This window comes from Hibiscus syriacus, unplaced genomic scaffold (genome assembly GCF_006381635.1).
Source record: "Hibiscus syriacus cultivar Baekdansim isolate YM2019G1 unplaced genomic scaffold, ASM638163v2 tig00110472_pilon, whole genome shotgun sequence".
Taxonomy (NCBI): Eukaryota; Viridiplantae; Streptophyta; class Magnoliopsida; order Malvales; family Malvaceae; genus Hibiscus; species Hibiscus syriacus.
Genome location: NW_024062752.1, coordinates 31,138 through 56,840, shown reverse-complemented (window position 1 = coordinate 56,840; position 25,703 = coordinate 31,138). Strand labels below are relative to the sequence as shown.

The 25,703-nt window shown below is 36.1% G+C and overlaps 2 protein-coding genes and 1 long non-coding RNA gene across 3 annotated transcripts; 2 read left to right on the top strand and 1 right to left on the bottom strand.

The window, feature by feature from the left end:
• The first annotated feature begins 3,225 nt into the window (after window positions 1-3,225).
• Window positions 3,226-13,662, top strand: LOC120127816. The gene is made up of 20 exons (XM_039145633.1): window positions 3,226-3,481; window positions 3,563-3,651; window positions 4,111-4,220; window positions 4,337-4,391; window positions 6,558-6,646; window positions 7,445-7,511; window positions 7,600-7,662; window positions 7,867-8,037; window positions 8,168-8,261; window positions 8,360-8,439; window positions 8,534-8,609; window positions 8,949-8,992; window positions 9,544-9,611; window positions 10,100-10,185; window positions 10,306-10,463; window positions 10,553-11,888; window positions 12,010-12,296; window positions 12,634-12,864; window positions 12,946-13,102; window positions 13,198-13,662. The coding sequence occupies exons 1-20, from the start codon at window positions 3,370-3,372 to the stop codon at window positions 13,479-13,481; spliced, it is 3,657 nt and encodes a 1,218-aa protein (XP_039001564.1). The 5' UTR covers window positions 3,226-3,369; the 3' UTR covers window positions 13,482-13,662.
• LOC120127817 lies at window positions 4,401-6,499 on the top strand. Its single transcript, XR_005516568.1, has 2 exons — window positions 4,401-4,564; window positions 6,422-6,499. It is a non-coding gene; the product is annotated as an uncharacterized LOC120127817 (long non-coding RNA).
• An 886-nt stretch (window positions 13,663-14,548) lies between the features above and the next one.
• Window positions 14,549-21,706, bottom strand: LOC120127944 (pentatricopeptide repeat-containing protein At4g04790, mitochondrial-like). Its single transcript, XM_039145749.1, is given in 20 exon segments — window positions 14,549-14,714; window positions 14,839-14,932; window positions 14,935-15,051; window positions 15,159-15,237; window positions 15,354-15,432; window positions 15,559-15,686; window positions 15,766-15,800; window positions 15,803-15,929; window positions 17,053-17,130; window positions 17,340-17,446; window positions 17,615-17,732; window positions 18,124-18,192; window positions 18,393-18,422; window positions 18,586-18,681; window positions 19,016-19,129; window positions 19,359-19,466; window positions 20,272-20,336; window positions 20,818-21,057; window positions 21,251-21,442; window positions 21,445-21,706. Coding segments are annotated over 20 exon segments (2,238 nt in total). The 5' UTR covers window positions 21,641-21,706.
• Between the last annotated feature and the right edge of the window lie 3,997 nt (window positions 21,707-25,703).

Genomic DNA, 25,703 nt, shown 5'->3' with positions numbered 1-25,703 from the left:
TTAGAAGACACTTCTTTTGCTAAATTAAAAGGTAAAATCAAGTTACTGAATCAAGAATTCTTACTCCTGGAACTACTATTTACGGATGTAAAAGAATAGGGTAAAAAAGTGAAAGAAACTTGTACATATCATGTTGCTATGATCACATTCTTTCATACAAATACAACTCTTGTTTACAAACGCCCTTGGTTCCTATAGAGGCATATTAGGACCATTTGAACTAGTTTCTTTGATGCCGGTGTGAAGTTCAGCAAGTGCAGCACTGTTTTCAGTCATGGTGTCAAGAAATCCAGAGCTAGTTCTACATGAAATCCGGCCATGTTCAGGCAATCCGGACCTCTGGTGCGGAAGGCATCCATTGCTATTGCTATATACAGTTGGAATCCTGTAACAGGAGGATAAGAGTTAATGAGTTACACATAAATGTCGAACATGAGCTAATTGAACGGTTGTAAAAAAGTCCAAAACCTAAAGCATGATACACATTAAACAATAGACTAAACTACTTCACTTAGATGTAAAATGCATTCTTTCAAAATGATACTATGAACCAAAAAGATCAAATAACTGGACTTGTCTGATGTACAAGGAACAAAGAATTGACAGACATCCTGGGAATCAGTACACAGGCATTGATGGATGTTTTTCGACTGTGCTTCAATAAGGGTTGGGAACCTTCCGATTTCTATTTACCTGCCAAAAGCATTTTCTTCAGCCATTTTGATGCTATTCATAATCATTGGTTGAAAGTATATCTGGAAAGAAAACGAACAAGACAGACAAATACCTTTAAAAAAAATGCAATCTCTGGACTTTCCAATACAGCGGTTAATTCCTAATGAAGAGTAAAACCTCCGGTTTTGCCTACAGTGACATCCGAGCTTCATACATCTGTAATCCAGCTTCTGAAATATACTTTATGTTTTTCCTGAGTTTGCATTTGCTTTGTTGACGGTATAGGAGGGGTTAGGGTATGTACATCCTGTTAAGTTTTGGTGTTCTGAATTTTGTTAAATACATGGATTATACTTCTAATATTCTATATTGATTAAATAATAAAAAATCTAGTTTGAGTAGATTTTTTGTCATAGTTTCATTTGTAATTAAGCAATTATAAGGTCGACATGGAATGCAAGATCGATCGGGTAATACAAGAGGGTTCCTCTGTACCGGTGCTTCTTAGGTGGATGTTGAGATCACATATTGAACTTATCAGTCAGCAGCCAACCCATGCTTGTAGGAACCATCCATCAAAACATTGCCTATGGAAAAGAGTAGTATTTTATTTCACAGTATGTGGAAAACAAAGGATTGCATTGGCACCAGCAAAATACTGAAGAACCCTTCAATTCTCCTTCTAATAAGGCCTACCACTGCACTTAATAGATTGGCAACGAGATATCGTAATTCGATGTCGTTGCTGCTATCAAGAATGGAAAAGAAGTTGATTCAGACAATGAACTAACTTCCGTTGGTTCATGGTGAAGAATACTCTTCACTTATAAAATTCAGAATTTTGACAACATGTGCTGCATTATTTTCTGCAGATTTATTAATCCCCGTGTGTGTTCCCCGCTAAAATTAATTGTTTTAGTTAAGATTTTGTTAGAGCTTTGTAACCAGAATCTCTCTATTGTCGATCAGTGGCGGATCCAAAAATATTTTTGACAGTGAACTGAGAACATACATATTGGAGGCCATGGTTTGTTGATGGTCAAGTTGGAGGGTAAGGCTATACATGGATTTTGCTTCGCATATGTGAATCAGCTTATTTAGTTTATGATACTTCGGTTCTTATCCACTTAATTAATACTTGGTTGTTAATGACAATTGGAGAGTGCAAGGTTTGAATCTCACATGGTAAAAGCATGAATTTGGTCATTCTTCCAAGTTCGTGCTACAAAACAGCAATAACAAAAACAAGTTTCCCAAATATAAATGTTTTAAGCACAAATTTATAATTTTTATTCTGATTTAGTTCAATTTAAATCACAATACATATGATTATATTAAGAACTATTTTCAGGCTCTATATATGTTTTATGATGATTAATTATGCTTTGTAGTTATATAGATGCCTTGGCCCCCTAAAATGAGGAAAATTATAGTTTAAGACTTCTTTTTATGGAATATGTAATTTTATTAACCGAAGATAATATCATATAATACATAAATAAAAATAGAATTAAGTAAATCATAAGTAAAAGACACAGAAGAGTTCGAGGACGACGTTCATTGTACAAGAGCAAACACGGAAGTTTAAGACCCTTAGATATACAAAGTTATGAGTTAATGCAGTGATATAATTTAACTTTAATTCTTTCAAATACCTATTTGAATATAAAATGTAGCCTCGAGGCTCGAATGAAAAGCGTGTTAATTGTATATATGATTCATTACAGAGCGATTCTCCTAATATATTTTTTTTTCATTCAAAATATTAAGATTCGAATCTTTAATTTTCTTAAAGATTTTAACATATTATCTCATTAAACTAACTTATAATTATTTTTTTAATCAAGCACAATGTTTAAATCTAATAGTTCTATTAATAATAAAAAAGTTAGGTGTGGGGACAAGAAGAAAATAATTGTGACATTCTAAAACATGCCGGTATGTTTTGTATGAGATGTTGTATGTTCTAAAATCTAAACCAAGTCTCAAAATCAATTTCATTTTCACATTTATCCTTTGACAAAACCATGTCTTGCGCCTTAGGTTATTATTGTCCAAAAGTGACGGCAAATACAAAAATCAAGCAATGATTACCACCCTACCGTTTGCTACAGGGTCAAGACATTAATTTATTGTTTAATTTTATTTATTTTATTCATTAGACAACTATTTAGAATATACGATTACTTGAATTTAAAATTTTCAGAAAGAAAAATACTCTTTTAATCATTAAGATCTTAATAAATTCTAATTAACTTAATTTTTAAATTAATAATTGAAAAAAATATTTATATGAATTTACTTTTATTTTACAATTTAATGTTTTGAACAAGTCGATACTTCCCTTGCTTAAGACGAACCGACAAATCAACTCCTGACACATTCCGAGATCCAATGCACCTTTCAGTAGCTCATCTTTCGCATGTGCCATCCATGGACTCGCACGTGCCACTTCCCTGCTTTCCCCTTGCTAAGATTCCCCCACCTGATAACAAAATAAATCAATTAAACCAAAAAAAAAAAAAAAAAAACAGAGAGAAGAGACTACTGCCTCCATTAATAAGTTAGGGGTTTTCTCACACAAATTTCGAATTCTCGTCAATTTGTCATGAATTTTTCAGTCTAGATTTAGCTATCTACAAAGTTTGAGAAGAATTTTCTGTTTTCTAATTTTTTTGCCCGTTCAATCTCAAAATGGAGTCGATTTTAGCTCGAGCATTGGAGTACACTCTGAAGTACTGGCTTAAGTCTTTCTCCCGAGACCAGTTCAAATTACAGGGCCGTACGGTACAACTTTCCAATTTAGGTATGTCTTTTTAAGTTTTGGATCTAAAATTTGGCTTCCATTTCATTTCATTTCTTGATTAATTATTTTTGGATTTGATAGATATAAGTGGCGATGCGTTGCATGCGAGTATGGGATTGCCTCCTGCTTTGAATGTGACGACAGCAAAAGTTGGGAAATTGGAAATAATCGTGAGTTTCTACTTTTTTTTTTCTTTTTTGGATTTTTGATCGGAAACTTGATGATTTTTAGGTTAATTTCTAACTTTAAGTTGGAATTTATATATATTTTTTGCTTGTAACTACTATAAATTGTGAAGAATTATTTTCATTTTTGCTATCTTTTTGTTACGATGTATTTGATTTAACTGGTGCTTAGTTTTGCATTTGCTGTTATACATATAATTTTCTCTACTCTTAAATGGAAAATTCATATATGCATGCTCAACTCGAACTATATCGGGGATATATTTTGATCTTGAAATACTTGAAACAAGGTTGACATTGTCCTCCACTTTTTTTTTCTTTTCATTTGTTTTGACTTTTAGCTGGTTATGATCCCATTTTTCTTGAGCTTATACTTTTTCTCTAAATTACCTTTTTGGTAGTTCCCCTACTTATATAATTTTTCTCTAAATTATTTTTTGGTAGCTCCCCTATGTCAGTAATGTACAAGTCGAGCCAATTGTTGTGCAAATTGATAGGCTTGATTTGGTTCTGGAGGAAAATTCTGACGCTGGTTCTCCTAGAAGCTCAAGCAGGTAATGTAGATTACCTTTAATATTATTTTTCATAACTAAGATCCCATTCGTAACTTTGTAGTTTGGCATGTTGTGCTGTTCTTAAAAGCAACTTGTATCTGCTTTTGTGCTTGCAGCATGCAATCATCCACCAGCTCAGGGAAGGGTAGTGGTTATGGGTTTGCTGACAAGGTGAGATACTTTCTTTGGTATAGTTGTAGATTACTGTTTGGTTTGGAATGTCAAACCATTAATGGATTTAAATGTTGCAAGGTTAGCACCTTCGTAGTGCCTACTTCCTCTCCAAGTTGCTGTTTCCCTATATTATAATTTTGAACTATAATTAAACCTTGAGCTTACATCATGTCCGACTTGTTGTGAGTACTAAATATGGGTGCGGATATATGTGCAAGTATACACAATCAAACAAGTAATACAGTGATGAGTGAGTATCGTCTCCACATGGATTGGAGGAAATTGATAAGTTCGGTCAAAGCACTTTACTTTGTCACCTAAGTAAAATTAGTGATGGTATGTGCAAATGATAATGCTGTGGCAAAATGAAATGGATGTTGTGGAAATGGAATAATGGTAAGATGGTAGCAAATGCAGATGTCGTGGCAAATTATATTGTTTTCGATGCAAACAAATGAAAATGTAAAGGCAAACTAAAATGTAAATGTAGGATTTGATTATCAGGAATTTAGACTTCCTCACACGACAAGCTACTATAGGAATGAATGACACGAGTCATTTAGGAAAATTTAAGTCTACCTCTCCGAATGGTCTTACTTCTATGTCTTATCTGCCTGACAGAGTCTACTAGGGTGCCTTATGCTATCTCTAGTAAGTGACTCGACAGATTGAAGATGCCTTGGCAAAACCGGTTGGCGTAAGCCCCTGCAGTGATCCTATTGGTCCAAATAACATGATATGTCTCGGCAATACCTTTTTGCGGCAACATTAACATATAACCTATCGTTCATGCATAACTCCTTTTAGTCGAATGAAATCCTAACCTTATCTCTAAGGTAGATTAAGCCTAGTTACTATCTAGAACCCCTTGCTTATGTGGTTCCTCCCTAGTTTCTCTTGAACGCTAAGGATGTGCTACTTAGACATTCTCTCGAACACTAAGTAATCTCCTAAGGAATGGCTACTCTCATAGCTCCTACAACCTTAAGGCACTAAGATCCATAAACAAAACAGATAATAACATACAAAAACAACCATTCATTAAAGCAAATCTTAAATATCCAAAATAACTCTCACCAAATAGGATTAGTCCATGGTGAGGTTCGAAATAAGAAAGCACAAAGCAAATTAATCCGTTCCTTACAAACCAAATGATAAAATATGAAAACAAAGAGCAAAAGGAAAGAGGAAAAGCCTTTGACGTGCACTGCCAGAGCTTCCCTCGACCACCACGAACTGTCCCAGCGAACTAGCTCCTCTCGGACGCCTAGAACGCCACTCCCTCTAGCTTGTCAATGGAGGAATGCACGGAAAAATCGGATTAGTGGAGAACATTTTCTCCGAATTTTAGGCTCTTGGCGGCTTGTCTAAAGTCCCCTTTCCATTGTGGCTTCATCCTCTATTTATAGGGGGAGAAAAACCCTAGGAATTTGTGTTAAAATTCCTAGAATACCCCAAATCATGCTTAATTCACGTGAGGATCAGGCATAGCTGGCAGTGGTCCCCCTGGGCAACTGACATTGATCCAGCCTGGGTGGCTGGTTGAGTACTCGATAGGATCATGCTGCAGCAGGTAAAGGACAGACAGGATCAATAGCAGGGCGACGTGGTCCAGCAAGATCGGCTGTAGCAGCGTTGATCCCCTCCAGGCAAGTTTCTTTCTTATGGCCAGAGATCACATGAAAATAGGGACAACTGACTCCATAAATATCTTCTTTCGTTTTGTTCGCTCTCGAAATGTCAACTGGTTCGGCATTTGCATTCTGTTCAGCAGTCTCCTTATGTCACGACATTTCCCTTTTGCTTTTCCTTGCTCTCAAATCCTGCACATCACCAAACAAACATCTTCCCCATAAAACAACACTGATTACAGAATAAAATGCCGCGGCAAACAGTATTCCACCACATGCAACTATATACTCCTAAATGCATCTATATGGTCCTAAATGGGCTCTTAGACAGTCAATAACTTAAGTGAAAAGGTCCCAAATATGACCTTTTTACGGAGTTATCACATCAAATAAGAGAAATCTGAATTCCCGTAAGTAAATCTACAAAATTCTTCAATTGGTTGAATTACTATTTTATGCATGTCTAAGCAACATGGAAAAAGTTTTAGATACAAAATATATACTTCATGTTTTGTCCTTTTATTATTTGTAGATTGCAGATGGAATGACCCTACAGGTTCAGACAGTCAATCTTCTACTTGAAACTCGTGGCGGCACCCATTGTAAAGGGGGGGCAGCTTGGTAAGATCCTTTGTTTTTGTTTTTTTATGCTAGTACTTGAGCAGAAACTGTCTGATCACTTACATGACCAGTGACCTATGCATACAGTCTATTTATTTGCACTTGGTTGTTGCAAGACCCTTCTTCTCTAAGCTAGACTTGTCTTCTTTTGTGACTTTCATTTGTACCAGTGGTTATTAATAGAAATTAACATAACCTACAAAGAATTTGCAAAACAATGCCCACTAAAAGAAGAAATTATCTTATAATAAGAGTGCCCCTTTTCTTTGAAGGCCTGTTATATTTATTTCTCTTAACCGTATATAATCTATTTAATAGTAAAAGAATCCCTTGCATTTGTTACAAGATTTATTTCTGAAACCAGAGACTTCTAATCAAAGTGCATTTAGTTCTTGTGTTGCCTTTATTTTTTTCGGAAATTGTTGCCCGACATTCGGTCAATGTCTAAATATCAGATTATTGCAAGATTTCAGTGCACTTTCATTACAAGTGACCTCATCTTTGGTACAAGAGCAAAATTTATGAACATTTTACATCTTTGCATGATATATTGTCTATTTTGCATGTATTTTGAGGGAAACCAGTTCTTCATTTTGCTCTTTATCGGTGAACTTCTTGTTGGATTTCAATATTTACACTCTCTATATATAAATTACTAAAATATCTTAACCCTTTTTCTCTTGTTGTGCGCTTCAAGAGGTTAATTTATTCTGATAACAAATTTCTTTGACTGTCAATCTAACTTGTATGGATCTCTTACCTTGTTGAATTTCTTACTCATGTTTTGAATTTTTTCAGGGCACCGCCCATGGCATCTATCACGATGCGCAACATTTTACTATATTCTACTAATGAGAATTGGCAGGTAATTTGTTGCTTATTATTGTGTCATAATCTTTTTTAAATGTTCTTTAATGTATATATGCATATTTAAACAATTTTCTATTTTTCAGGTTGTAAATCTTAAGGAAGCACGAGATTTCTCTACAAACAAAAATTTCATATATGTTTTCAAGGTAACTTATAGAGTATTGATTCCTTATCTTCCTCCATGTATATGTGTGCATAATGGGATGAACATTCCTTACTGTAATGCGATATGTTAAATGTTTTATCCTTTTGATCTATATATTTTGTGCCTTTGTTTTTTGTCTTCAGGAGTATATTTAAGTTGTTTTTCTCATTACAGTGTCTAATGATGCTAAATTCTTTTCTTCCAGAAACTAGAATGGGAATCTCTATCTGTTGATCTCCTGCCTCATCCTGATATGTTCAGCGATGATAATTTAGCACGTTCTCAAGTGGGGTCAACTGAAAGAGATGATGATGGTGCAAAGCGTGTTTTCTTTGGTGGTGAACGCTTTCTCGAAGGCATATCTGGAGAGGGTTATGTAATCAAATCATGCATTTTCAATTAATTTTCATGAATTTTATGTTATTTTAAACTGTTTTGTGGTGGTGAAAAGTGTTTTCTGGTTTTCAGGACGTGTTTAAAACTCTTTACTTTTTTTCTCCCTTTAGATCACTGTTCAGAGGACAGAATTAAACGTTCCACTAGGGCTTGAGGTTCAGTTACATGTTACAGAGGCGGTTTGTCCTGCATTAAGTGAACCAGGTAATAAGGTAGCCAGTTTTCCAACTGCTTGTTTCACCATTTGAATTAAATATATGGTACTGACAAAGCATGAAATTGTGGGACAACCATGTGAGCAGGGCTCCGAGCTCTTCTCCGCTTCTTGACTGGATTGTATGTATGTCTAAATAGAGGAGACGTGGATCTAAAAGCTCAGCAGGTTTTACCTACTATCATTCACTTCATATTTCTTTATCTTCATGTTAATTTGTTATGGGCAACTTTTATTTACTTTTTCCTTTCTGACCTGGCAGCGATCTGTTGAATCAGCTGGGCGGTCTCTAGTTTCCATTGTTGTGGACCACATATTTCTTTGTATCAAGGACAACGGTTTGTTTTCCTTTTGCTTGTTTTGCTTTACACACATGTATAAAGCCATATTTGAATAACCAGTTGTGTATTCATTTAGTGTAACGTATACCAGTCTTTAGACCTAAATGGAAGTTGAAGCTAAAACGAAAATGAGTAAATGGGTAAAAATGTGAGGAGTCAGGTTGTAGAGTGAACCACATTATCTTCTTGTTGGGAGTTGGGAGGAATATTGTTCATTAGTTAATTGTGAACAAGGTAGAGCAAACAGTTTACTCTTTTACACCTACCCTCTTCTATCCTCAATCCAGTCATACTTATTTATTATAACTTTTCTCAACTGTTTGAATTTACTTGCAGAGTTCCAACTTGAACTTCTGATGCAGTCACTCCTCTTTTCTCGGGTACTTTTCTATGAAACTTGGATCTTTTAACATAATATCAACTTATTTTACTGATTAAATTCTGGTTTTACATATCTTATTTTAAATTTCTGCTAGAAAGTTCATGTATGGTTAAATATCAGATTTTATGACTTCGAGAAAATGTAAAATTAATGTATTTTACAAAGCCCTAATTAGGAAGGCACCACACTGTCTTTTTATATACAAATTTGAAATATAAATGATACACTATTGTCTTGTTTTGAGGTAATATTTTCATGGTGATTGAATGCTTCTTTCTTAATTGATTTAAAAACAATCCTAGATCTTTTGATCCAATCTCTGTATTAGTTACTTCTAATTGCTATTTAGTAATCCTAGCTATAAGCTTAACATATCTTTTACTTTGTATTATCTTCTCTCCAAAGTTCTTTATTTTATTTGGAAATGTATGAACATCATAATATTTTCTTCCATGCACTTCCAAGATTGTTGTTATGGAGTCATGTTATGGTGGGATTTAGACAATCTTATGTTATGGAATCTTATGTTAGAATGTTCTGTTCCTGCAGGCTAGTGTCTCTGATGGAGAAACTTCTCGCTTTTTGTCAAAGGTTTTGGTCAGCGGATTGTTTTTAAGGTAAATTTTGTTATGCTTCCCTTCTCCAATGAGTTGGCTGTGGTGGTTTCAGACTAGCTTTGTTCTCCTATTATTGGTTCTGTATTTGGAGGTTTTAGCATCTTTTTGGATTTCCTTTTTACTTGGGTATAATCACCTGATAACTTGATTATTGTTAATTTTTAAAAAAATTAGCTTTACTGTTTTGATCAACAGATATAGCTTCTGAAAAGTTGGAAATTTTAGCTAGAAATTCCATTTAATAATCTTTGTGGCACTTATAGTCAAAAGTTTGATTTCTTTTGTTCCTTTTTTTTTCCTTCTGAAGAAATTTCCGTACTATTTTTCTTCTTGGCTTAGTTTAAACTTTGAATTTGGGAAATGATACTGACAAATGATACTGACATGAATGTATATCTGAATCATTCAGTTATCTTTTTCTTGCTTGTTCTTCATTTTTCAGGTATTACTGTTTTTACTGAATTTAACATGTCAGTGATATGATGCAGGGATACCTTTTCACGTCCTCCCTGTACTTTAGTGCAACCATCTATGGAGGCTGTTACTGATTCTTGTCTTCGTGTTCCCAACTTTGGTATCAGTTAGTTATTATTTTGTTCTACATGGAAATTTTCCTCATGTGAATGTAAATACAATAAGTTTACAGAGTAGATTACTAAAATTTATGTGTCTATTTTCTATACTGATTTATCAGGTAAGGATTTTTGCCCTCCGATATATCCTCTGGCCGAGCAGCAATGGCAGTTAACTGTGGGCGTTCCTTTAATATCTCTCCACTCTCTCCAAGTCAAGCCCTCTCCACTTCCTCCTTCTTTTGCTTCTCAAACTGTAATTGATTGCCAACCTCTTATGGTATGATTTTATAAGTTTGGTACTCAATTACTTTCATCCTATTATATCAACTTTCCCTACTTATTTTCTTTTTACTGCTCATTACTCAGATACATCTTCAGGAAGAATCTTGTTTGAGGATATCTTCCTTCTTAGCTGATGGAATAGTTGTCAATCCCGGTTCTATTTTACCAGATTCTTCAGTGAATTCCCTTTTGTTCACTCTCAAGGAGTTAGATATTAGTGTTCCTCTGGACATAAGCAAATTGGATAATCCTGGTGGAGAGAACCATATCATGCAAAAGTTGTTTGCTGGAGCTAGGCTTCATTTCGAAAAGTTGTTTTTCTCGGAGTCACCATTACTAAAACTCAAGTTCCTGAATCTGGAGAAGGATCCTGCTTGTTTCTCTCTATGGGATGGTCAACCTATTGATGCAAGCCTAAAGAAATGGACTGCTGGAGCATCACAACTCAGTTTGTCTTTGGAAACAACTGCTAGCTTAAGTGGAGTTCAAAGTTCTCTTGGCGGGTCTTCAGGCTTGTGGAGATGCGTTGAGCTAAAAGAAGCTTCTGTTGAGTTGGCTATGGCATCTGCTGATGGGAACCCATTAACAGTTGTGCCTCCACCAGGTGGTGTTGTCAGAATAGGGGTTGCTTGTGAACAATATATGTCCAATACATCAGTTGAACAGTTGTTTTTCGTTTTGGATCTCTATGGGTATATTGGTAGAGTTAGTGAAAAGATTGCAGTGGTTGGAAAGAATAAAAGACCACAGAGAAACAAGGATGATATTTTGGGCGGAAGACTGATGGAAAAAGTTCCTAGTGATACTGCCGTCAGTTTAGCAGTAAATGTCCTTAAGCTTAAATTTCTCGAATCATACTCGTTGGATATCCAAGGGACGCCTTTAGTTCAGTTTATTGGAAATGATCTGTTCCTTAAGGTCTCTCACAGAACTCTTGGTGGTGCTATGGCTGTTTCATCTACTTTGCGTTGGGAGAATGTTCAGGTGGACTGTGTAGAGACAGAGGGGAACATTGTACACAAGAATGGAACACTGTTAGATGCAGTTGAAAACGGTTCTCTGGTAACTGGGAACGGATTTTCTCCATTAAGAGCTGTATTTTGGGTACACAACAAGCAGAAGCGCCTATCAAGTGGAAAAGCTTCAGTAATTCCATTTCTGGACATAAGCATTGTGCATGTCATTCCTTTTGATGAGAGGGACAAAGAGTGTCATAGTTTAAGTGTGTCAGCTTGCATATCAGGTGTGCGCTTAGGTGGAGGAATGAATTATACTGAAGCTCTGCTACATCGATTTGGAATTATTGGGCCTGATGGTGGTCCCAGCATGGAGCTTTCTAAGGGAATAGAGAATTTATCATCTGGGCCGCTGTCGAAACTTTTAAAACCTTCAGCTTACGTTGATAATGGTCTTGTGGATGGTAGGGGACATAATCTATTGTGATTTTTTGTTTAGTTAGTTACTCTTTTACAACTGTCTGTAAAGTTTTTATTTGGTATTGTACTCGTAGTTTAACCACAAATGCCTTAAATTTTATCCAGGTGGAACCTTAGGAGGGGTGAAAGATGATATTTTTTTGCACCTGGGAATGCCAGATGATGTGGATGTATCCATTGAGTTACGAGATTGGTTATTTGCTCTTGAAGGTGTGCAAGAGACGGCTAAAAGGTGGTGGTTTGAGAAAGAGGAAGCCTTGGGCAGAGAGCAGAGGTGTTGGCACATGACTTTCCGAAGTTTGCAAGTTAAAGCAAAAGGTAGTCCGAAGGATGTGCCAAACGGAAAAGGGATTTCAAATGGAATACGGAGATATCCTGTTGAGTTGGTCATGGTAAGAATATTTTTACTTCTCTTGCCCTTGTCCTTTTCATGGTAATTATACACGAGCAAAACTGAACTGTTTCTGTTATCTCTGCATTTTGTTTTGAGTGTTAGAAGCATGTATATTGTCTTAGGTGTGTCTAGGGTAGGCTTTTTTTCCTATGGTTGGGAGGTTATTGGAGGGTCGAACCATTGAACTTGCCCTACAATTGAACTTCTGTGTCAACCCAAGACAGAAGCACCTTTGTCCCCCCTAGCAGTTGACCTCGCTTCATTTGAATTTCATGCTTCTTGCCTTGCTTTTAGTAATTAGTACCTAAAAAGTTGGGTGGGGGGGATGCTTGCAGGTTGGTGTGGAAGGCTTGGAGACCTTCAAGCCTCAGGCACAGGAGACATTCAAGCCTCAGGCACAGAAGAGCGTCCTTCAAAGTCCATCATCTGCAAACGGCTTCGATGAAAATTTTGAGATATTAGGAGGGATAAATCTTGAAGTTCATATGTTGGTATCCAAAGATAATGTTGAGAGTGAAATGGTCGACTGGGTGGTGGAAAGCATGAAATTTTCTGTCAAACGACCGGTAATTAGACCTTACTTTTGAAGAAGTTGATTACTTTTAATAATGGTCGATCTCTTTATTGAGGTTTCTTTCACTCCCTAGATTGAGGCCGTTGTTACCAAGGATGAACTTCAGCACCTTGCTTTCTTATGCAAGTGTGAAGTTGATTCAATGGGTCGTTTAGCTGCTGGAGTATTGCGGCTGCTCAAGCTAGAAAACTCACTCGGCAAGAATGCCGTTGATAAACTGAGCAACCTAGGTAAGTTTGATTCGGCCAAGTTATTTTATTTTCATTTAAAATGTAACATACTACCCGGACCTTTTGTATGAGTTGGAAGCTTTAACAACTTGTAGGGATCGAGGGTTTTGACAAGATTTTCGCATCGGAAAAGCTCAACCGAGGAAGCAGTGCTGGAAGCATCGGGCAGTCTCCAAAAGTGATTAATGAAGATCAGCGCTCAACTATGGCTTTGCTTGAGGAGACAGTTTTGGAGTCACAGGCCAAGTGCGCCGCTCTCGTCACTGAATTATCTAATTCAGAGTCTTCAGTGGAGAATCATGTTACGAGTGTTAAAGAACTGAGATGGAAACTAGATAGCATGCAGAGTTTACTGGCGCAACTGCGAGGTCAGATGTGAAATAGAGCAATTTTCTCCCCATTCTTTGCTGGCATCATATAGCTTACTCAATTCTTTCTGTATATAGCAACTGACTTATAAATACAAGTGTGAGTTTGAGATTAGTTAAGCATCAAAGAATGCTGATTATCGGTGTAATCTGGAATTTTGTATTTGAAGATGCCAATTTTTCTTATAAACATTTAAGCAAACCATATTTTTATTAAATGAAATTTAGAGACCATGAGCTTGATACTGAAGTCTAAACCAGAACTGTTCAGAGTGCAAGGTGAGAGGGAGAGGGATCCTCTTTGTTATGCCGTAGCATTGGGTTACCAACGAATGGAGTTATTTAAAGAAGATCCCATGGTTGCATTACATAAAAGATAACAATAAGATGATACTCCTGCACTTGGCATCCGAAAATGGGCAAGTGAGCCTTGTGAAAGCGTTGCCGGAGCTGTGTCGGGGAACGATCGAGATATTTGACGAGAACCAGCACAACATTCTTCATCTTGTAGCCATGAATGGGAACGTGACGCAGTGAAATATATCCTTTGGTTGAGATGGAGGATTTGGTTAACTCCCCCGATATCGAACTACTAGCAACATCGTTACTGTGATTTCAAAGAAATCGATCATGGAAATCAGGGCGGTGAACAACTCTAACCGGGCTGCTTTGGCGACAGTTAAATTCACGACTCAATCATGGAATGGAGCTGCAAAAGATACTTCATTGATTAGTTTCTACATTCATATATTTTGTCGTTAAATGAACTTTTAGACACCATGCTGCATCTGTCTGCTTGGCCTTAAGGGTATGATTCAGCTAGCCCGTAGGGTCAACATGAGTTATTTGTTCGAATCATTTTCAAGTTTGGATTCAAATTTGACAAGTTAAATTTCACTGCTTCAATTTGTTGCTAAAACTTTCATAAATGATCATACATGTCCACGACATTAATTAAGGATTTCGTTAGGGTGCAATGCCCTTGATCAATGTCATTTACACATTTTAATCAAGACACGTAGATTCCTCTAGCTTTCCTTCATGTTAACTATTTCATGGATGATTGTATTTTCATGTTTTATTCTTCAGCTTCTGCTTCTGTCTTTGTCATGCTCGATGACTGAACATAACTCTCTCGACATGCCTTGATAATGCATCGAACGTGCGGGTCGTCCATCGGAATCTTAGTTAGCAAACTCTTTGAAGACTTAGGATCTCCTGAAGCCAAAAGGGCTTGATACATCCTGCAAGAGAACACAACAATTCAATCCATCGAAGGAGACTGACTGGTTGATGAAATGGTTAGACATAGACTTTAAAAACAAAGCAACAAAGTCGAGAAAAGAAGACTGAGCGAGGATTACTAACCTTAAGAATGTTAAAACATTGAAACGAAGGCCAGCTGCCTGACATTCACTCCAAATTAAAAGAGAGTTCTGTAAATCTTTTTCATTTACGCAAGAAGGAGAAAGTCGAGACGTTTACGAGAAGGGGTAAGGCCAAATTCATCCTTCATGGCTTGAAGCAAAGCCAAGGCAAGCCTTAAATCATTAGGCTGTTCTCCGCAATTACACACAATATCTATTCAATCAAGAGATGGAACCATGTAAGGTAAATGCATTCAGATAAACACACGAGAAAACATATTAATGAGAGGTGCAGAAAAGCAAAAGGCATAAAATATTTGCCAACCAGCATTTGTAAAAACTCAAATACATTTAGAGATGGAAAGCACTTCCCCCCACCCCCCTTGTTGTCTTCTAATGACTGAGTGCAATTACCAAGAGTTCAAGCTTCTTTTTCGAGTTTCAACCATACTAAGATGGGTAAGGGCATTACAAGCAAGATGTATACAAAAATCAAGAAAGAGAATAGGAAAAAACCTTGTCGAAAACAGCTTCCATAGCCAAATCATCGGTATGAAGCTTATCATTAAGCTGCTTGAGCAAATCAATAGCCGATCTAAAGATCAAACAATCAATTAACAAAATGAAGATAAAAGATTACTACATAAAGAGTTTGATCAATGAGAAAACTAGGTAAAGTAGATAAATTCCCCAGATTATGAAAAATATTGTGTTATCCAACCTTAAGTGCTTATTTCTAACACAATGTAAGACTAGTCTGCAACATCCATCAACCCAATAGTCTGGATCCTGTATTTCCTCCAATACTTGAAGTAATATACTCAACTCTCCCTCGGATGTAAAATGCTCCTAAGAGATAGTAAAGATGATAATTAAGATTATTGTAGTTATAGGAAAAAAGAAAACAAAGGTTCTTTCGTAAACTTACAATGAGAACGATAGCAACTTTAGGCTCCAAAGTCCCCCCTTTTGCTTGATTTCCTTGTAAAGGTTTAATGCATCAGGCATCATCCCATTCGATGCAAGAGCTGACACGAGCACACTCTTAATCAGGGATTTAAATAGCGTTCGCGGCCGTTTTCGGTCACGTCGCTTTTATCACGGTTGCAGACATAACGGATGCTATCGCGGTCACTGCGGGTGTCGCGGTCGTGAATTTTCTTAAAGTTCTCACAACTTATCCTAAACTATAATAATTATAATTATAATTTTAAAGAATCATTTTAATGATTTTTAGAATGTTTTTAAACGAAAATAACATATATATAATATAGTTTAATCAAATATTAAACTCAATGATAAGATACGATAATTAATTAATAATAACATTGTGAATACATTATTATTTAAAATAAATAAGACTATCAACATAGGAAAAACTCAAAAAATAAAATATACAAAAATAAATTATCCGTTATTATTCACTTACCAAAATCAACATATTATAACTTAAAACTTATAAAATTAAAAATAACACATTATTTATTTTTAAAAAACCTATAACATAAGTAAAAAAATATCAAATCTAAAAAATAATTAATTTATTAGGTTGTTTTGGTCCAAACCTATAACATTAAAAGTAAAAAATTAATTAACTTGTTATTGGGCCTGTTTTGGTCCAAACCTAAAACATTAAAAGTAAAAAATAATTATTTAAAACATAAAATATAACTAAAAAATGATTAAATCCCTTCTTCTTCCTCTTCTTCTATATCGTGAGTGAGAGGGGAGGCAGAAACGCAGAGTAAATATTGTGAAAAATAGAGATTTTTTTGTTAAAATTCTTCGCTTTTCTTCTTTATTTTTTCATGTTTTTAACTTTTCTTTGCTTGCTAGCTTGATTCTTACAAAAAAATACCCAAAAAATCTTACTTGGTTACTGCATGTTACAGTTATGGATGTTTCTTCCTCCAATAAGAGGGCTAACGAGCTTGATACGCAATTCCCACCCACAAAGTTTCATTCCCATTGGTAAGGCTAAGAGATAATATGGTTTTTCCGTCTTTGAATTGCCTGTAAAAAAAAGAAAAATACCGTTTTTTTTTAAGTAACTGTATTGTTGGTGATGTTTGGTGTTGTAACAGGATTAACGGAAAAAATGGTCTGTTATAACCGCGATCGACCGTTACCCGTTAAATTGCGGCGTTATAGGTGTGATTCCGTTTCACACCGTGATTTCGGCTGATATCGGTAACGGATATAACGGCCGTTATACCGTTACACGACCGTTTTTTGAATCTCTGCTCTTGATTTCATTTATGCTGCAAACAGGTATCATTTTGTCCAAGACTACCTAAAATATAAAATAGATCCTTCAAGACCATCAGAGACGTCAAAATGGGTTTAATGCATAAATTGTACTTGAAATATGTTCCATATAATTAGGTACTCACAGAGGATTTCTTTATGTACGTGAGTTACATTCATTAGTTTGACATGCTTAATTAACAGATGAGAGAGTATCCGACTTCTATAGCTGCTAAGTGCTAAATGCATACATACCTGTTTTGCCTTCCCAATTTGCCCACAAGCTGCATATGCATTTATTTGTGCCATAAAAATATGCTTTGTAACTGGAACTCCAGTACGCTTCATTTCTTCGCAGTACTACAAGCAATCACCAAATTACTGTATCACTTCAAGTGAAATCACAAGAGATGTGTCTTTTAAGAATTTCATCAATGCCAAACCATCAATTGCATTAAAAGAAAAAATGGCAGACTTGCAGAGCACAGCAAAAACGAATTTACTAAGAACAGATTACAGAAAAACTATCTTTGTAATATCCTCTTCACGATTGCAATTCCCTATTAGATAGCTAAAAGTATGAGAATCTGGTTGTATATCTTCACTTCCCATTTCCTTGAGTATCATCAATGCACCACTAATGTTGCCCTGAAAATATTAGACAAAATATATAGTCGAGCACAAGATGCAGTGAAAGAGAGACAGAGATAAGGTTAGAGATCAGAATCAGATGAAAGCTTAAGAAAGAATATGAATTCATGACTTTTCCTTTGTCAAACAAGTCATGCTTTTACTTCTACTTGGGCAGAAACATCTCTTTCATGGCACATCCTTTAAATGACCATCTCTTAAATACGTAGACAATACTAGAGAAAAGTATACATTTAAGCATATTTTTCATACAAACAGTGCCCTACTCATGCAAAGGCCAAGGCAGAAGCTATGACTGCAATAAGGAATACAAAGTTTCCCAAACTAGAAAGCAAGGAAAATATAAGAAATAAAATAGCCAATGAATTTGGGATTCAGAAAAGGCTACCTCTCGAAAGTATCCTGCCAGTATTGTGTTATAAATACTACATGTGGATGTGACATTGAATTTCTTCATGTCATTGAGGTACTCTTTTCTTCCTTCCGCTAGTTGCCTCTTTACAAGAGCCAACTATGAGGGAGGTTTTTAATGAGGCCTCCTATTCCTATAAAAAAAAATAGCCAATGAATTTGGGATTCAGAAAAGGCTACCTCCCGAAAGTATCCTGCCAGTATTGTGTTATAAATACTACATGTGGATGTGACATTGAATTTCATGTCATTGAGCATTGTATATGCTCCGCTGAACTGCATTTAGTAGAAAAATGCATACAACTTAATTCAGCAGTCAAACATTGCAAAACATTGGCTTGGAACAGGACTGTGTAGAAATAAAAGTAAAAAAACATCATCAAGCAGCACATATTTGCAGACAAAGTGGGGGCTGAAGAGAAGCTGAATTGCAACTTACATCTTTCATTCTCGCAGACAAACTTATCATACTCCTGAAGGTCTCACCGTTGGGCTTCAAATTATGGTGGCAAATCAGATCATAAATTCGCCGAACCTTATCATGAAAAAAAAGGCAAAACAAATCAAGTTCGTGATACTAGCAAATAATCAAATAACAGGACAATCTAAATGAAGCATGAATCAATGACACCCATGGGCAACTTTTCAGAAAGAACCAAAGCCCTTAACCTTTTATCTTAAGCAATATCAAATTCTAACAAATGAACTAATATACTTTTTACTGAGTAAAAACTTGTATGAATTGGCCAATGACCTCAAAATGTGAACCCTGAAATTTATATTGGAGTCAAATATACTTGAACACGTACAGTATGTGATACTAAAAGAAAAGAAAATAACGAAGCACAATAGTGTTTCATATATCTTACCAAATTATACTCGTAAATCTCTTCACAAGCATACAATATGCTATGTAGTGTATCTATAGACAAGCTCAAACCCACTTCACACATCTCATCAGCTATGTCAAGAGCCAAATGCACCTGCATTACAATAAATGAACGTTGACAGGCCAAACATTTGGCTAACAATAGGAAACCACATATCCCATCCTTTCAAGCTTCCCTGTATAGATACAATGACCTTACAAAACCCTAGTACAAATCCCACAAAATTTTACCATCACATTTTATTTGTAATTTTTTCACTACTAAAGAAAGAATTAAAATTTGGACTTTTTGCTCCTTTAACTTGAAATAAATATTGACATACCTTGTGTAACTCACAGCAAAAGGTAATGAGCTTCTCATATGATGCAGATGACGGTGTTATCTTGAATTTCATGTGCAAGCTTTTGAATTTCAGAAACAAATCATGAACCTGCAATAGATAACGAGTGTAGAGACATAAAATGAATAAGAAGCTATAAGACAAGAAAATGACTTAATTACTTCCCTTTCAACTCCCAAATAATTAAAAGAACTTGCAGGCAAGTGGCAAAAAGCATTCACAAGCAAGATTGCTTACAATCAGGATGCATATAAATAGTTTAAGCATGAACAAGAAACTGGCATGCCACCTCAGAAATCTCAAATTTATCAATTAAAAGTAAAGGAGGCATTGCTTCCAGAAATGAACATTAGATACTGAAAAGAAAAACCATTGATTGCACAGCTCAAGATCTATCTTTAGTTTTACCAGTTTATCTCAAGGCTGTTCCAACTAATTGGCTACTTGAAATGGCGACAATCTCGTGAAATTATATTGTCACCAATTACGCAGGAGCTTTACTATTATGTTATTTGTTTATTTCAATCTTATTTAATAATTATTAGACATATAAATCTAGGGGTAGGAGTATAAGTTATTTTTGAGGTTTAAATAGAGAGAAACTAGAGGGTTTCTACAACCCTACATTTTTCCAGAGTTCCAACTTTCTACTGTCCTTTTTTCAGTCTTGATTCAGCTGATTAGTGTTGTTTTCCCCCTAAACCACATCAACCAACAAGGAAGCAAATTGGTTAGCAACAAAAGACATCAATAATACTGTTGGAACACTGCTATTAGTGGTCTGGGTGCCATAAACACAATCAAACTTTCCATTTTAACACACAAGCAAAACTGCATGCGTTGCATAGAATCAGCTGAAGGAAATTACCAGCAGCTTTCATGAGAAGTTCCTCACCGCTAAATTAGGAATGCCGCTGAAATAACTAAAGACGAGCCATGAGATATCAACCAAATCGTAATCTGCATTATCAGATTTCTCATATTTAAAAATGCATACAAGAAAAGAAGCATAGTTTTTCATCAGAACCAAATGCCTCGTTTACTTGCATAAGTATTAATTAACACAAGGAAAATCTTTATTATTATGTAACATAAGTATTAAAATGGACTGTCAAAACATAAAGAAGAACTAGTACAAATTTAAACTTGAAATTAGATGAATGAATAAAAACTCTAGTAAAAAAGACCTAATCAAAATAAGCAAATACATGACAGTAGAAAGGAGCGGGGATGCAACATGCTTCATACATGATAGTAGAAACAGAACTTATGCATTCACCAAGCTCTCACCAAGAAAATAATTTCTAGAAAATTGCTGAATTATTAAAAGTCATACTTATGAAAATGCAATCAGTGAAAAATTATGGTTTCAAATATACAGAACATAACATTGTTTTTGCAAGGAAAACCAGATCAGTTACCAGTTTTCACCAATTACATCACCAGACAAGATTTAGGAGCCTACCCAACAGGAGAAAAACAAGTAGAACAAATAACATACCATTGCTTTTTAGTGTCAAAAGGAACTTCTCCACGAATGAATATAATGATAGCCTCCCCCATGATTCGAATATATATGCAGCTTGGTTCATAGATGAAATTCTTGTTATATCAACAACCTCTAGAAGTTGCATGAGGTCCTTTTTCCTTCCACATTCACAAAGTGCTAACAAATAATTTTCTTCAAGACATAAAAAAATGTTGTAAGGTCAGTAATGGTAAAATTCTGGCCTCTTCGATTGCATCAGATGAAAAACATACTAAAATAAAATTAGCAGGAAAAACTTATCTGGAAAATAAACTTGATATATTCAAATAAAAATGATTAGATAATAACTAAAAGATGATTCAAACATCTAAACCTAGCACCATACCTTTTAATGCAAAATCAACTTCCTTGTCATCAGCTGCAAGACAAAGTTCTTGAATCTTTTCTTCATTATTGACTCTTATCCACAACAGCATCTCATAGTAGCCTAACCTTGCAACAGAACTTGGATTCCCTTCTTTGATAGGTCCACACAAAAAATAGAACTCTTCTACCATACCCATGTCAATAAAATACAAAGGATTGGACCATAGGTGCCCTCCTCTACCTCAAAGCCCTGTTCCCTAATTTTCTTAAAAGTTCTAAAAGCCTCAGACATATGTTCTAAGGCATCATCTTCATCATTGCTGGTCCTAGCCTTCTCCAGGCAAACTGCTATTAGAGCATTGTACTCTTTCAAACCAGACTCTCTTCCCAAGTTATCAAAAATCTCCATAGTAGCTTGTGTGCCCAGTTTATCTCCACATAGCTTTATTAACCGATTAAATCGCCCAACATGAGCTTTCTTGTAAGAGAAAATAACCTCAGTGACCAAAAATCCCATATAATATACGATTTTAATCAACTTTTTTCGGATTTGCCAAAATGACCAACAAAATCGCAATGCGATCGCTAATTCGCAACGCGATCTCCATTATCGCAAATCAATTTCCAGATTCGCAACGCGATTATGACTATCGCAATGCGATACTGACTATCACAATGCAATTTTCCTAATTCGCATTGCGATTTACGTATTCGCGTTGCGATTTTCATAATTCGCAATGCGAATTAGGAAAATCGCAACGCGAATACGTAAATCGCAATGTGAATCTTACTATCGCAATGCGATTTACATAGCGCCATTCGTATTAACGCGTATTTTTTTTTCAAATTCCAAACACGAATTTTTTCTTAATAAATCGGAAACTGAACCGTCCACAGTAATCGTAACTCATAACCTCAAACCTAAAATCACAACACTCAGTCCCATCTCCATCTCTCACTCTCTACGGCGAAATCCGTCCCCATCTCCGAAGATTTCCGTCCCCATCGCCGACGAAATCCCTCACAACCATTCACAGTCAAAAATCCCTCACAATCATTCAGAAATGGAAAATCAACCTCCGAGTGTTAGTTTTTTTTTTTTTTTTTTTGAAATTTTTGCATTATTTTAGGTTTTTCATATTGAGATTGATGATAAGTTTACTGGTAATTTCAATAATAGATTAACCATTTCACTTAGATTTCTTATTAAATTCATTCGATTACTGCCAATACTGCTAAACTGTTTAGCCTATGAAGTTAGTATTTGTCTTTGTTTTGTCTTTTGGTTGAAGTAATGCAGAAAAAGAATAGTTTCGAGAATGAAAATCGCAACGCGGAAATAACTATCGCAACGCGAAATAAAAATCGCAACGCGAAACCAAAATCGCATTGCGATTTTCATTTCGCGTTGCGATTTTCATTTCGCGTTGCGATAGTCATTTCGCGTTGCGATTCTCTCGTTGTGATAGTCATTTCCGCGTTGCGATTCTCATTATCTCGTTGCGATTTTCATTTCAACCAAAAGACAAAACAGTGTTGCAAATTTTAGTTTCAAGAATAAACTACTATTTATGTTTATTGTTTTTGGTATATCTTGACAGTGTAGTTTTTGGTATATCTAACTTGGTATGTTTATTGTTTTTGTAGAAATTTTTTTCGGCTTCATTGACATTAAGGAATAAAGTTAGCCTAGCCACTACAATTGCTTCGAAGCTTTCACCTGCACAAAGAAAATTGTTTGAGGAAACCTGCTTCGGACCATGGCTGAGAGTACAACATCTGGGTGGAGATGCTAATTTGACCCATTTGTGGCTTCAGACCATGACTAGCGATCTACCCGACAGTATACAACGTGGTGAGGAAGAGATATGGTTTCATTTTCCACCGGCGTATACTTGTTTTGGGCGGAAGGAGTTCTGCTTAATCACTGGTCTACGATTCAGACACGATGATGTAGGCCGGTACACTCGTCATATCACCCGTCCATCATGGTTATCCAGGGTTTTTCCTGATGAGTCAATAGAGAAGCCGAACTTACACGTCGACGACATAAAGAAATTGTTTAATAAGAAAGATGGTTTTACTCGGATGAATGACGTCTATGTTGTCCGAGTATGCCTTCTACTACTTTTGTATGCCGGCTTTTTAGGCAGAGAGGCCAGACAACCTATTCCTCAGGAGCTAATATTATTGGTAGAGGACCTAAATGCATGGAATATGTTTCCGTGGGGTTCGTATATATGGAAATCTACCTGGACTAAGTTATCGTCTGCCTTTGATGACCGCAAAAGTTTGCGGGGCGATGGGTCGAAATACACTTTGTCAGGCATTGTTTGGGCCTTTAAGGTAATAATTTCTATATAATGTTTTCAAAATTATAATTAATTATTTAACAATTACTAATGTTTGTTATTATATTGTTTGTAGATTTGGATATTCGAGGCCTTTCCCGCCATGAAGACATATGCAATAAAAACTTCAAATGATATTCCTAGGGCTATTTCCTGGAAGAGGAAACGTCTGTTGGATTGGGAAGACTTAATACCATATGCGACAATAAATAATGTAAGTTAACACAAATACTATCATATATAAACAAGTTATTAATAGTAGACGTTTAACTTTGTTTGAGTTTTTATATTTTTAGGAGGCCAACATTCCATTAATGAGACTGACACCCACGGAGGCTGAGCTTGCCAATGATTGGTGGTAAGCTAGTCAGCGTTTTCTTGATGGAACGAATGATGAGCAGCCTCCACTTCCTCCACTTCGAGAGCCATCACCTCACCCAGAGCCATCACCTGATCGACCCGACTATACACCTCTACAACGAGAGCCATCACCTATCCCGTCACATAATCGAGCCTCTTCTCCACCATCACCTCATGATAGGCAACCGGAAAAGATGCCATGACTTCTATCTCCCTGTTCTCCACCTCCACGAGATGAGTCAAGGGAGTTACGTGATGAGGTCAATGCCTTGCGTGAGGAGATCGGTACTCTACGCGATAACGATGGTGCATGACGTGTGGAGGTGTCTACTTTACGTGGTGAGGTTACCGCTCTACGTGAGATGGTAGTAGCGTTGCAGAATGAGGTTCATACTCTACGCACCGAGGTAAGTTTAAGATTTTCCATATTTAACTTGATGATAAATTTACTCGTAATTTCACTTAAATTAACCATTTCACTTAGATTGCTTAGTAAATTTATTCGGTTGCTGCCAATACTGCTAAACTGTTTATTAACACTATGAAGTTAGTATTTGTCTTTTTGTTTTGTCTTTTGGTTGAAGTAAATTTATTCGGTTGCTGCCAATTCTGCTAAACTGTGTATTCTTTAACACTATGAAGTTAGTATTTGTCTTTGTTTTGTCTTTTGGTTGAAAGTTTGAAATATATTTGTCTTTGTTTTCACTGTTTAAATATCATGTATGTTTATTTACTGATATTTGTATTTAATTATTTAGCGGACCGATAAGGTGGATGCTTTACGTCGGGTTTTTCTTGCACGACAGAGTTCACGCATCAGCCGGCGTGCATGTGCTATTAAGTCTCCGTATACCCCAATAGTGCGAAGACACCGCAAGAAGAAGCCCGACTCGCCTGTCATCCCTCAAGAGTCCACTCCTATCGTTGAAGAGGCCCCTATCATTCCTTGAGAGTCCCCTCCCACCGTTCAAGAGGCAACTATCATCGTTGAAGAAGTCCCTCCCACCATTCAAGAGCCCGATTCACATGGCATCATATGTAGGATTCTTGAGAAACCCTTTGACGTGCCGGACATGATGGATTCAAGTTGGCTCTCGTATGAGTTACCGGCCAGTACCATACCGGTATCTGAAGTGGAGAGGAAACAACTACCGGACACAATTCTGGATAACACCCTTTGGGCTAAGACCACAGTTGATTTTTATCTACATGAGCGGAGCCAGGGGTGTTTCACTGACATATGCAAGCTCAACGATGATATCTATTTGTTGCTTGATCGGTCTTGGTGGGGCGTATTATTAGGGGTCGAAGACAATGGCTATTTCGATGGAGGGGTAAGTCTTATATTTTAATTTGATTATTTTTTTTAAAATTTATGTAAGTTACTAATATATGTCTTTTTTTGTAAAACAGCATATCGATGCGTGGGTGTCACGTCTTCTAATAATTAGGAAACTTAAGGAAAATAAAAGAAATACACGATATACAATTATGCCGACGTCTTTTAAAGCCGTTCACTTGAAGAATCAACGAGATGAATCATTTGCGTTGGGCAATGGACAAGCTAAACTTTATCCTGCATAGTGGGAGGTTGATAAGGTTAGTGTTTATTTTAGATTGAGTTTAAAGGTATTCATAAATAAGTGAGCAAATGAATGAATTATTACTTATGATTGCAGGTGTTTATCCCTGTTTTGGAACGTAAACATTGACTTCTCGTCGAGCTTCAGATCCCATCCCTTAAGGCAATAGTATATGACA